The sequence below is a fragment of the Phlebotomus papatasi genome, chromosome 1 (genome assembly GCF_024763615.1).
Source record: "Phlebotomus papatasi isolate M1 chromosome 1, Ppap_2.1, whole genome shotgun sequence".
Taxonomy (NCBI): Eukaryota; Metazoa; Arthropoda; class Insecta; order Diptera; family Psychodidae; genus Phlebotomus; species Phlebotomus papatasi.
This window is the reverse complement of record NC_077222.1, coordinates 68,096,386-68,109,013: the sequence shown is the minus strand read 5'-3', so window position 1 is coordinate 68,109,013 and position 12,628 is coordinate 68,096,386. Positions and strand designations below refer to the sequence as shown.

Sequence of the window (12,628 nt, the reverse complement as noted above, 5' to 3'; positions counted from 1 at the left end):
GTTTAGGAAGCTAAAATCTGTACTACTTACCTTTCTCTTGCGGTTTAATTTTTATTTCCTTTTCAGAGAGGTGTTAAGTTTATAAATTCAAAGAAGCATATGCTTCATGCAAGCTGGACCATGCTGGTATATATTAAACCACTTTTCAAAGCTCTCCAAAATTTACCAAATGGAGTTGCATAAATTGCGACTCCCTGAACCGAAGACATAAAGATCAGGAGGATAATATTGAGCTACCACAAGATCTGCGAGGTACAGCGACTTACCAGTGGAAAGAAATTTGGAGAATCTACTGGAAAAACTTATTGATTCTTGAAATTTCACTGAGGTTGTGATTAAGTATTTTTAAAGAATAATGAGTAGCAAAATTGTAAAATTCACGACGATCTTTGCAAGAACCTTGGACCACAAGCCTTTGAATTTAATACACTGAGAGAAATCCGAAAAAGTTAAAATAACATTTCGGAAATGTTAATTTTACCCTGCAGTATGGATCCGAAATCGGTGTAAATATTACCCTTTTTAGGTGTATTTGCGGTTAAAGTTATCCTTTTTCATTTTAATTTTACCCTTGAAAAGGTGTAAAATTAACATTAAAAAACGTTGATATATTTTTACACCTAAAAAGTGTTAAAGTTATGAGGAAAAAAAGTTAATCGCACCCTCTTTTTTTCTCAGTGTAGGGGGAAGTGGGGCATCTCTGGGCTTTTTTTTATCTATTTTTAAATAGAACTGGACCATACTGTGATATTTTAGCTTCATAAATCAATTGTGAAGCTGAATTACATTACGATGATCCTTAAATTCTTTTTAAAATAGGAGAAAAAATCATAATTTCAAAGGTACACTGAGAAAAAAGGAGGGTGCGATTAACTTTTTTTCCTCATAATTTTAACACTTTTTAGGTGTAAAAATATATCAACATTTTTTATAGTTAATTTTACACCTTTTGAAGTGTAAAATTAACATGAAAAAGGGCAACTTTAACCCCCAATACACCTAAAAAGGGTAATATTTACACCGATTTTGAATCAATATTGCAGGATAAAATTAACATTTCCAGAATGTTATTTTAACTTTTTCGGATTTCTCTCAGTGTAGGTGAGAGACCGAGGTAGAATTAGCCACTATATGAGATTTTTAATTGCGTATAATTTGTACGAAGAATGTTTGTAAGAGGCTGATAAATATTTCAATGAATAGGAAGGGAAGTATATATTTTGAATAAAGAGTGGTTTCCTCAATATTACTTCGCAGGCAAACTATAAGATACCACTATCTAATATTATACGTGGCTAATTCTGCCCTGGTCTCTCCTACTCCATTTCAAGGGTGCCCCATACCCCGCTACTGCGTATTGTAAGCAAAATGATTTTTTTGAAGTCCGTAAGAAAAATTTTATTTTTGGGTCAACGGTGACCCAATCGTCTTTAAAGCGTTAAAGGCAAACTATAACGTCCCACTGTCTGTCTATTTCTACCCCAATCTATATCTGCTCCGGTCTTACAGACTCTTCACAGACGGCAGAACTTAGAACACACATTGCACTAGAACTAGAGCCTAGAACATGTCACTGATAATGCTGGCCTTGAGCATTAAAAATCGATCAAAACATTGAAACAGTCACAAAATATATAGAAAGTTGTTGAATCACTATTAAAAAAATTTCTGAGGTCCATTTTTGTGATTTTAGTCAAAATAAAGGCCGTAATCATGTCTCAACCACCGCTTTTACCAGGGTTTGCCCCCAGAAACTTTTCTTATTCCTAGTGCTGAAAAAAACCAGTGATAAGCCCAAACAAATTTTAGGGGAGCTGAGATTCTTTAGGGTAAAGGCTCATAATTTTGTCCAGTTTCTTATTTTGGACACTTTGAGGATAACATTGGACACTAAAAATAAATTGATTAAAATGATGGATTTTTATTCCAATATTTGATGAATAATGAATTCAATCTAAATATTTGTTCTAATTGGAAGATTTTAACACTAAATACGTTAAATTTTGAATACGATTTGAGTCAAAATCGCTTTGTTGAAAATTTAATGTGAGCAATTGCTTACGAAAAATGACATAACTTTGTGTTTACTTCAGTCTTATTTAGCTGTGGTGAAGTACTAACAATGTTTCTTCGCTTTTTTTGAGTGATATTATTGAATATTCATTGAATATTGTGTTGATTTACGTTAGTGGTGATTTGTACATTTGACCTGAAGTGAGATTTGCCTTGTGAATTAGATTTTTCGTGTGAAAAATGGGAAATTTTTTAAAAGAGGTTCACCAGTGAGGTGATAATCCTTATTTTGGAAAGGTGTTTTTCTCTGGAAATCTCGTGAAGTTTTAGCTTTTGTTATGGCTAGGTTGTATAAATGCCTGGAGAAACAAAGAAGCATCATCTCTACGGGCGATATGTAGTGAGAAAAGCCTTGAAAGGCTAGGGAATGAGCGAATCCGCGCGTACTTGGAGTACCGAAATCAACACACTTTAATGAATGATATGGAAAGTTTCCGGGCTTCTTATGACATTCTATGGTTCCCTTACATGAACGGGAAGAGGACTTGGTAAGATTGGTTCATGAAATGAAGACCAATGGGCATCCCGTTGAGGCGGATTAGCTGTCCAAATTTACAACCAAGTTGTGTAAATTAATAATCAAGTTGTCCAAAATAAGAGCCAAGGTCACCTCTACTTATCAATTCATTTTTAAATGTATTAAGACTAATTTTAGTAAAAACAAAGACAATAAACCATTGCCAAGTTTCTAAACAACTCTTCTGAAAAGAGAGTAACCAAAAAAGTCAATTAGTATTGAAAATATCGCACTTCAAACTTAGAACATCGATGCTTATAAGCAGACTGTCCCAAATTATGAGCCTTTACCCTACATAATTCTTAAAATTGAATGTATAATTTGATTTTCACTGACCTTACTGATCAAAAAGTCACACCTCGTCACAACATCCGATTTTCCAATTCCAAAAAAAAGAAATCCTTCGTCGAATCATCAAATAAAAGACATTTTGTTCTTATTAAATTTTTCTTATCTCTCAATTGTGCAATTGTCTCGATAAAAAAGATATTATTTTTAGAGAACTGAATGTACAAAATACTTATGCAATAACTGGATTTTCTCATAATATAATAATCACTATAATTAAGAAAAAAATATATAGGAGCTGCAGCTGGGACAAAGAGAGGACAAATATTACAAGTTAAAAAGGGTATTTCTTTTTTGTTCTTTTTAAATTAATTCCACAAAAATATATAGATTATAAATATTATAAAAGAAACTTTCATCAAGAAGCAACACATAAAATAAGGATATTTTTCTCTTCTTATATTTCTTTTGCAAAGATTTTTCTCTTTTGTGTAATTTTTGTGAAATTTCTTTTTTACTGTTTAACGTGATTCTGCTTGGCTTTAAGATTATTATGTTTTGCGTGTTTTACGGAATGAACACTTTGGAACTTTTTTATTTTGCTTTCCTTTTTCTCAACATTCTGCATTTTCATCTCTCAAGTATAGGAATAACAAAAAAACACATTTCAAGTCAATTGAATGATTTCCTTTTGCCTTTCACCTTCTTGCGTGTTTTTCAATCATTTGAACTTGGCGTTGGCTCTCAGGAAGCTTTCTTTTGCCGGGAAAAAGGAAAAAAAAAACACTGAATCAATTTAGATGCTTTTCGAGAATTTTTTACATCCATGTGGACACATTCAGTGGACTTCAATGTGCTTTTCTCCTTCACCTTTGTCACCTAAATTAACATTATAACAAAAATGCGAACACATTTTTTTCTTGTTTTTTATTCCTTATTACCATTTTCTCTTTTTACTGTTTTTCCTTTCTGTTCAATTTTATATTGTGTTTTTTTTTGGTACGGCACTGTTTTCTCAATTCTTTCGATTTTTTATTTAACTTTCAATAATCCACTATTTGAATACTAATAGAAAATGTTAAGAATTGTTAATATTATTTATGAATTTATGTGATCTCCACGATTCAAGCACTTAATTCCTAAGATAGCTGTCGTACTTTTCTTTGTTGATTAACAAATAAAAAGTTTATTTGAATAAATCGTGGTAATTTTAATATTTCTCTTTTTAATTTGACTTCAAACCATTTTGATTATTTCTTCTTGATTTTCTTTTGTCTTACTTAAAGCTTGATGTTTGATTTAAAATTTCCATCATTTTATCCATTTTTCTTTCTTTGAATGATTTATTTTCTTTTTTTTTAAATAATGTATACATTATGTACAAAGTCACTATTTAAGTTAATAAAATGTTATACTGTGTTTTGAGTGTTATGAGTGTGAGTAAAAAAAAAGTGACTGGGAAAATGTTATCGTTTTTGTAAATAACACTATGCAACAGTGATTTATCTTTGAGGTCTTATGCTATTTTTTTATTAAGTCCAATTATTTACGAAATTTCTTATCTTTTTGATCGAAATTTGCTTCTGAATCCGTAATCTACGCAAATTAATTTTCTGTCATCTTTTTTTTTATTACATAAATGATCGCAGCTCAGATTCAACTAAACAGATTTCTTTCTTTAGCAGAAACTTTGCCTTGAACCCTCTATACACTTGAATTTCTTCTAATTCCGGTAACATTTCTTGTCCAAGTTTCCTTTGGTCGTAAAATCTGTTACTAGGAGATTTTTGTGTTGCTTAAGTGAACTTTTAAAAAATAATTCGGATTTTGCTTAGTTAACTCTTTCACGTCATTTGAGACTCAATTTTTGAAACAATTTTTTTAGGCTATCTAGAATCAATAAAAAACCGATTCTTGTGAATGATTAAAAACTACATGGACGTCCAAATTTGGGATATTTTTGCAGGAGTTTGATTAATTCCTTAGCTGGAAAATTTTTGATCAACAGATTGTGAAATGGTCTCGCTGGATATATCCGAAACTATCTAATGTGATCTAATGTGGCGGTACAACAAGGTTACTCTTGTTAAGGGTGTGTTTAACGTATTCACAGGTCAGGGTTCACTGACAATCTGGTACAGCGTTATACCTTCGGAAGGCATGAGTGCTTCATGACCATCAGAAGGCATGTTCATTGTTAAGCGGCAGGGGAGACTGGGGCAAAAAGTTACAAATCGAAAAATTCAAAATTCAATATCTTCCAAGGTAAAAAAGATAGCGGCTCAATTTTTTTTTCTGTAGATAGCCTCCATAGAGCTTCTCCAATGTCGTAAGTTTCTTAGAATTTAAACAAGGAATTTAGAAAATAAAAAATATCGAAATTTTTAGCCCTATTTTTGAAATATTTTCCTTGCAGAAGATAACAATTATTACCTACTTATTTTCCAAAATTGATGCACTGGTGAATATTTTCTAAATAATTTGGATTTTTTGAATACGGATCCGCTATCTATTTTAGAATTTCACAAAAATTTCTTTTGTTCAGAAATCCTTTTATTAAAAATGGCCACTAGGGGTAAAAAGTAACAAAAGGTATAGAGCAAAAAGTAACAAAAAGCGAAGTAATTTCTAATGTCTCACGGTGGGACTTTTCTTTGTGACTTTTTGCCCCAGTCTCCCCTAAAGATGTACACCCTTCACCTCCCATTCAGAGGGCTGACCCTAGAGACAAGGCACATTTTGTACCAAATCAGTCTTTAGGGATTCAAAATAGCGGCAGGGACTTTAGCCGCGGGACCGATTCGTCTTACACCAAGAATATAACAAAGTAAAAATCAGAAGCCAATATGAAATAATTTCGTATCGAAAGATACTGAGTCGAAAGCAAAGGAGCGCCCAGCAGATTTGCAAATGCTCGAACCGATATCCAAAACTTTGAATTGTGTTTTCTCTTCTTCTCATTTTTACGATTTTGTCAAATTGGCGGGCTAGAACATAAAAAGAAACTTATTGATCGAATAAAACAACTAGCCTTATTTGTCTTCAGAATTAAATTCGCTTACAGCATATCAAAGTCTTTATCCCAAATTAAAAAAAAACTATTAAAAAGTTTCAAGTGGACGATTTTCTCTGATTTTTCTTTTTTGTTTAACTGTGACACTTGAATTTTTGTTTAGATTATTTTTTTCGCACATTTATAACAATTCCCAATCTATCAGGAATGCTTCGACAAGGCACTCCAGTGAACTTCTCATTATCCGCTATTTTGCATTTTTTTCGAAAAAAACATTATTTAAGAACTTTAAATAAGTATCAATAATATGTACTAAAAATCTGATGAAGCTTTATCATTTCCTTGTTCTTGAAAAAATCAAGAAAATTGTGAGAAGGGCTATTTTACACAATTCAGGCTATCCCCTTAATACATCGTCAGTTGCATTGATCCTTATCGTATCAGGATTTACATTTTAATATGCATTTGATCTATGTTACAAATAATGTTTTTGTTACAAATAATTTTTGTGGATAAAGTACCAAATTTTACGAACTTTTAACAAACACAAACTACTAACAATTTTTCTAAATATTTTTTTCTGTGTAGATGTAGAGGATCAATCAAAGAAAATTATTGCAAATAACCTCTAATCATTGATCATAAATTCTCAGTGTATGAGAATTCGGGGTGATCGTTTACTATCAAATTTCACGGATTAAATATTCTCGACGATCAGGCAGAGTCTGTTTAGGGAGGTCTACGATGATAGTTCAAAGAAACTCTCAAAGTGCAAAAGAAAAATTTTAAAATCGCTTTCACTGAGAGAAATCCGTAAAAGTTAAAATAACATTCCGGAAATGTTAATTTTACCCTGCAGTATTGATCCAAAATCGGTGTAAATATTACCCTTTTTAGGTGTATTGGGGGTTAAAGTTACCCTTTTTCATTTTAATTTTACCCTTAAAAAGGTGTAAAATTAACATTAAAAAATGTTGATATATTTTTACACCTAATAAGTGTTAAAGTTACGAGGAAAAAAAGTTAATCGCACCCTCTTTTTTCTCAGTGTTCGGTTTTAGATTGGTTCATGCTTAAAATGGCTAAAAATGCAATTTTTCCTTGTCTAAGGATTTAAAAAACATCAATAGTTCTAGATAATTCTTGACTATATGACGACCTTCAACCTTTTTCAATTGATTAATAAAATCAATTCAGTAGAATCAGAGCTATGATAATTTGACATACTAAAAAAACAGAAAAAGGAACTGTCAAGATGACAGGCACGAAAGCAAAATCCGATCAGATTGATAAGCCCTATCTTAAATAATTCGCCCCAATCAATCACAAAAATAACATATCAACTCAAATACGTAAAAAAAAGTCCAAAATTATTGCATAGTGTAAATCCAATAACTTTATCCTGCAAAATTCTCCAAAGAATTCACAGAATTATTTTAAATATTAATATTATCTTTTTAATAAGAATTCGAGATCTGAAAACAGACTTTCCTTATAGTTGATTAGTGTATAAATTTTATTCTCGTCTTCTTTTTTTTAGAATACTTTCTATATAATCGTTATTTAAAAAAAAACATTCCTATAGAAAAATGTGTTTTTTCTGAAAAATTTTTTAATGCACTTTTTGGAGTCTAAAATGTTTCTTTCTCATGCTTTTCATCTTCCCAATTAATTTAGGAAAGGGATGCTCTATATATGTACACATTTGTTATAGAAAAAATGCTTCTTGTTTTTCAACTCTCATCATCTCGCAATTAATCTTTCTCTCGCGCCTCAATTAACACCTAATTTTTGTTTTTTTTTTTTAGTTAAGAGAATGGATTCTTTTTTTATATAATAATAAATGAATTATAAGCAAATAAATTAATTGTGAATGAATCTGTTTTATATGTAAATATTTACATAAAATGCTTAAGAGTATGCTTGATTTTTTTGCCAAGTTTTTCTTGCATTATACTTCTTGTCTTGGGTTTTTTTTTTCTTGTTAATATTGTGTGTCGTGTATTTTACTTTCATCTCTCTAATCTATATTTTCTTTTATAGGATACAATAAATAGAATATTTTAATAATTAAATTGGATAGAGAATAGAGAGTGTCAAGGTGTGTGATTTTTTTTCTGTGTGTAGTTTCTCGTGTTTTCTAAGTAGTTTTATTTTAATTTCTTTCATGCTTTATTTCTTGCATTTTCTTCATTTTTTTTACCAACTAGAAAAAATTGCTTATCGTGAAAATGAATTAATAAAAAAAGGGAACTATAGTTAATGAAAACAATCAACTAAAAATAATAATACTACGACCTAAAAAATACAGAACATCTCGTTGACTTTTTCTTTCTTCCATTTTTTGTGTGTTTTATATAAAGTTTTTTTTCTTCTTTTATTAATTAGAGTTTTGGAGGAGTTTTCCTCCTTCGATTCTTAACCTCTTTTGGGAGAAAATTACTCCACAATTTTCTCACACAACGCTAAAGAACAATTTATTCATTCTTTTTTTTCATTTGTTATTCTCATTTTTTCATTCGATTGAGAGTTTAAAAACTCAATAAAAAAACTTACTCTCTTGGGGGGGTGCTGTAAATTCGCTAGTCTATCTCTTGAGGGCCTCACTGAGGGACACTTTGTGGTAGTGATGTGGCCCAAAGGGCCTCCTCTCAGGATTTACCCCGCCAGCCTCTGCCATCCGATTCCGGCCATCTACAACATCACACCCATTGCCATTCTCCTCTGCCCCAAGACGCTCTTTCTGGCGTCTGGTCCAGCGCATGTAGAAGACAATGCAGAGAATTACCACGAGCAGGAAAGCCACAGCTACTCCGCTCGCTATACTCGCCGTCTCCAGCATAACCCTTGGTCGTGAAGCTATCCAAAGATCATCAAAAACGAAAATCAGTATCTCTAACCAAGACTTAAAAAAATCATACACATGAAAAATAATTTCGTAAAATTGTTTGTAAATATTTGTGAATTCCTACTGGGAACTTGCAAAATGATCGTAACTATATTATCACACTTGCACATTAAAATTTTAATATGATTCACATTAATTGTCGCTGGTGAGAGTCCAAATGTGTAATTTGTGTGTTAGAATCATTTTATATTCAAAATTTGATCTGTTTGTTGATAAAAAGGTAGACTTGGCCCGTAAAATTTGATATAAATTGATTTATTGCATTAATGCGAAAAATTAATGCGATTTTCTCTTTAATTTTTTAATGTGAAAAATATTTATGCTTTAGAAAAATTTAAACTTATTTTTGCAGGCCTAGTCCACTTCTTTGTCAATAAATAGAAAAACCCCAAATATTAAGTGACTCAAAGACACAAATAACATATTTGGATGCTCACAAGCGACAATTAATGTGAATCACATTAAAATTTTAATGTGCAAGTGTGATAACGCCGTAAGTCGTATAAATCACAAAAAAAATTGTATTTTTTCACAATGTTCGTAAAATTGTCATTTAACGGATTTAACGAATACTTTTTTGTTCTTTTACAAACATTATGTTCATAAAATTTTGTCATTTGTTTGTAAAGTTTTGTTAGACAAACAAAAATGTACGAACAAATGTTTGTAAATATTAAAAAAAATATTTACAAACGAATATATATTTACAAACAAATATATATATATTTATACGAAAATCGTATAACCCACAAACAAGTTCGTAAAAGTTTGTACTTTTTTCACAAACATTGTTCGTAAAATGATCATTTGACGAACATTTCTTGTATTTTTACAAACATTTGTTTGTAAATGTTCGTAAACACACAAAAAATGCTCATAAAATTTTGTCATTTGTTCGTAAATGTTTGTTTTCCTGTCGAACATTTTACGAACATTTACGAACAAATGTTTGTAAAAGTACAAAAAATGCTCGTCAAGTGATCATGTTACGAACAATGTTTGTGAAAAAAGTGCAAACTTTTACGAACTTGTTTGTGAGTAATACGATTCACGAGCATTTCGGAACTCCCCCATAGGAATTCACAAATATTTACGAACATTTTTACAAAATATTTTTTCTGTGTAGAATATGCAGAATCCAAAATGAACATTTTATTGATAAGGAATAGTATCACTTGTTTTATTTTACTTGAAAAGCCTCCTTTAAATAATAAATTTTCTATTTTAAAACTTTTTATTTGATTTTAATTGCAAAGTTAAATGTAAAGAAAATATTAATAATGCAAATTTTCTTTTTAATAAAGTATTTTGTAATCAAGAAACATTCATATGAAACACAGATAATTTTGCAAGTTTGTGCCTGCTCTAAATAGTCCTGTTTATCGATGATTTTGTACAATATAATAACTTTTTCTTAATTTAATATTCTACATTCGAGCCTTAAAAAAATGAAAAAAATACTCACGCAGGTAGGATCCATCTAAGTCCTTGTACTCACACCTGGGACCCATGTAACCGTCGGCACACCTTCAACGACAAAATACCCATTTTAATCACACTCGCCCAGCCTTATCTCTAACCCAAACACTGCTCTATTTGTCCACAAGTCTTCACAATTATATTTGAGATAGCAAGGTGGAAAAGTTACGATAAGACAAAGCATATTCTCAGCAAAAAAAAACTCCCTCCGAAAAAAAACCACAAGTGAATTCCAGTCCAAAAGAATTGAATATCTGTCTGGAATGTAATCAGACTTCCTTTTTTTTCCAGCTGTAAATTAATTTCTGACTGCAATGATCGTTTATTTTTCAAATAGGTGATAATGTTTGTGGAATTTATTGTTTGATATTATTTATAGAAGACGAATAAGAAAAGAATTTAGCTTGATAAAATCTTTATGAACATTTTGCAATATCATTCTCATAAAGGTATTATGTAAAAGATAAATGACTTAATTGAGTACTTGAGAAAGAACCTATCAGGTCTTTTAAATTTTTCACACCCTCAAATTTAAAATTCAGTGTATGGAATATGAGCTTTTGGTTTACCATTTGAATAATTTAAGCTTGAATATTGATCGAAAAAATTAATCCTTAGGCCCCAGAAAAAGTTCACTATGGTCAAAGACCAAGGGCTAAAGTCAAGGTTTACCAATAAATCGATAGTATTTGAGAAAGATAAATCCTTCATATCACCTGAATAAAATCCCACGATTTTTCTTAACAGCTCAAAAATTCTCTTTAACATCAAAAGAAATTTTTTAATCACACTGTAGTTTCTAACAAAATTCTTTTCCAACAATTTTCATTGCACGATTCTTCAATTAGTAAATTTCTTTGAAGTGTGCTCGTAAGAAGCATTCTCTGCAGACTCTTGCAACTGCAAATCATTTGTCACAGTGTAAAATTCCAAGAGTCACACAGAAATGCCCATCTTCCCACAATAAATCAGCAGGAGGAAGAGATGTTTTTTTTTCTCCCTTCCCTAATACAGGAGGAAGAACCAATAGAAGAAAGAATTTAAGAGAGAACATAAGTGTGAATACTTACTCGCAATTATATAGTAAAGAATCTCCTATTTTTACAGTAAAGCACGTAGCTTCATTAAGACAATACCAAGCAGCATAGGCCGGTGGACATTTATACGTATGGAATGTAATATTTGGTCTAGATGTTGGGGTAGGAGGTCTCGGTTTGGGTGTCGTTCGACTCGAGCAGGCATCTATTTAGGAAAAAAAAAACAAAAATCACCAGGAACGATGAGTCTTTTGCGTGAAAATTGTGACTATATTTATTGCTTTTTGCAATGATTATTCAAACATATATTTATCTATTGATAGTGGCTATCAATTCTCTCTTTTCCTTCCGACCAAACACTCTTTGGCTTGTGCGTCACAAACACCGCAAAAATTACCTTTCTTCGTCCAATTTCCTGTTCACCAAATTGCCCATAGATGGAAAATTCGGAATAAAGTCACAACTCACACAAAACACAATTGATGATTTATTGGAAACTTTATCAAGGGGAAACTATCTATTAAATGTTCGAATAATTTCTTAAGAAAAATCCTTATTATACGTACGAGTTGTTAGCTAATAAAAATCTACCAAATACACAAGACCACTTGCAAAGAATGTCCTTTAACCCTTTAAGGACGATTGGGTCACCGGTGACCCAAAAATGAAATTTTTCATACGGTCCTCTAAAGTCATGTTTCGCTCTAAAATTCTGAAAAAAGTGATTTTTTTACCCTCAATTTTTGACCCTTTTCGTCCTTAAAGGGTTAATTCCATGGAACGGATTGCGTGTAACGTCATGTCTCCTTTACAGAGTTATTCTCCTTAAAAAAAAAAGCTTAGCTCAGAGAAGATCATAAGGTCGAAAAAGGCAAATTTATCCAGAATTTTTTAACTAATTCTTTTACGTATGATGGCTTTATGAGAATTCTAAATATTTAATTCACAGTTTTTGGATAACGGTATCTTTAATACCCTAGGATCTTCAAGAACATTAACTCTATTTTCAAGAAGAATATTTCTGTACAGCAAACATGTTGTTTCTGATACAGTCATTTTTACAAATTTGAAGGATATATGCAAGGATTTACGTGGAAAATTCGGAAAATTACAAAGAAAATAAAGAGGTAAGAATAAGTTTTGTTCTAGGAATTTCAGAAGTCCTCCTTTACAAATTGTTGCTGAAGACCATAACAACCCTAAGATAAACAGTTATTGAATAAAATGTAATTTTGTGAAATTATTCAACTTGTATCTAAGCATATAGGGGAAAGTGACCATACTTTTCACGGTCCCAAACTTCATATTGATTA

The 12,628-nt window shown here is 31.1% G+C and overlaps 1 protein-coding gene across 2 annotated transcripts in view; it reads right to left on the bottom strand.

Moving 5' to 3' along the window:
* Nucleotides 1-3,018: 3,018 nt before the first annotated feature.
* LOC129798430 (protein spitz-like) overlaps nt 3,019-12,628 on the bottom strand; it is a 34,682-nt gene continuing 25,072 nt past the window's right edge. For both annotated transcript variants that reach the window (XM_055841585.1, XM_055841578.1), the window contains 3 exons: nt 11,349-11,520; nt 10,265-10,326; nt 3,019-8,750 (listed from right to left, as the gene is read on the bottom strand). In XM_055841585.1, coding sequence (XP_055697560.1) covers nt 8,479-8,750; nt 10,265-10,326; nt 11,349-11,520 — 506 coding nt within the window. In that variant the 3' untranslated portion in view covers nt 3,019-8,478. The remainder of the gene's footprint in view (nt 8,751-10,264; nt 10,327-11,348; nt 11,521-12,628) is intronic.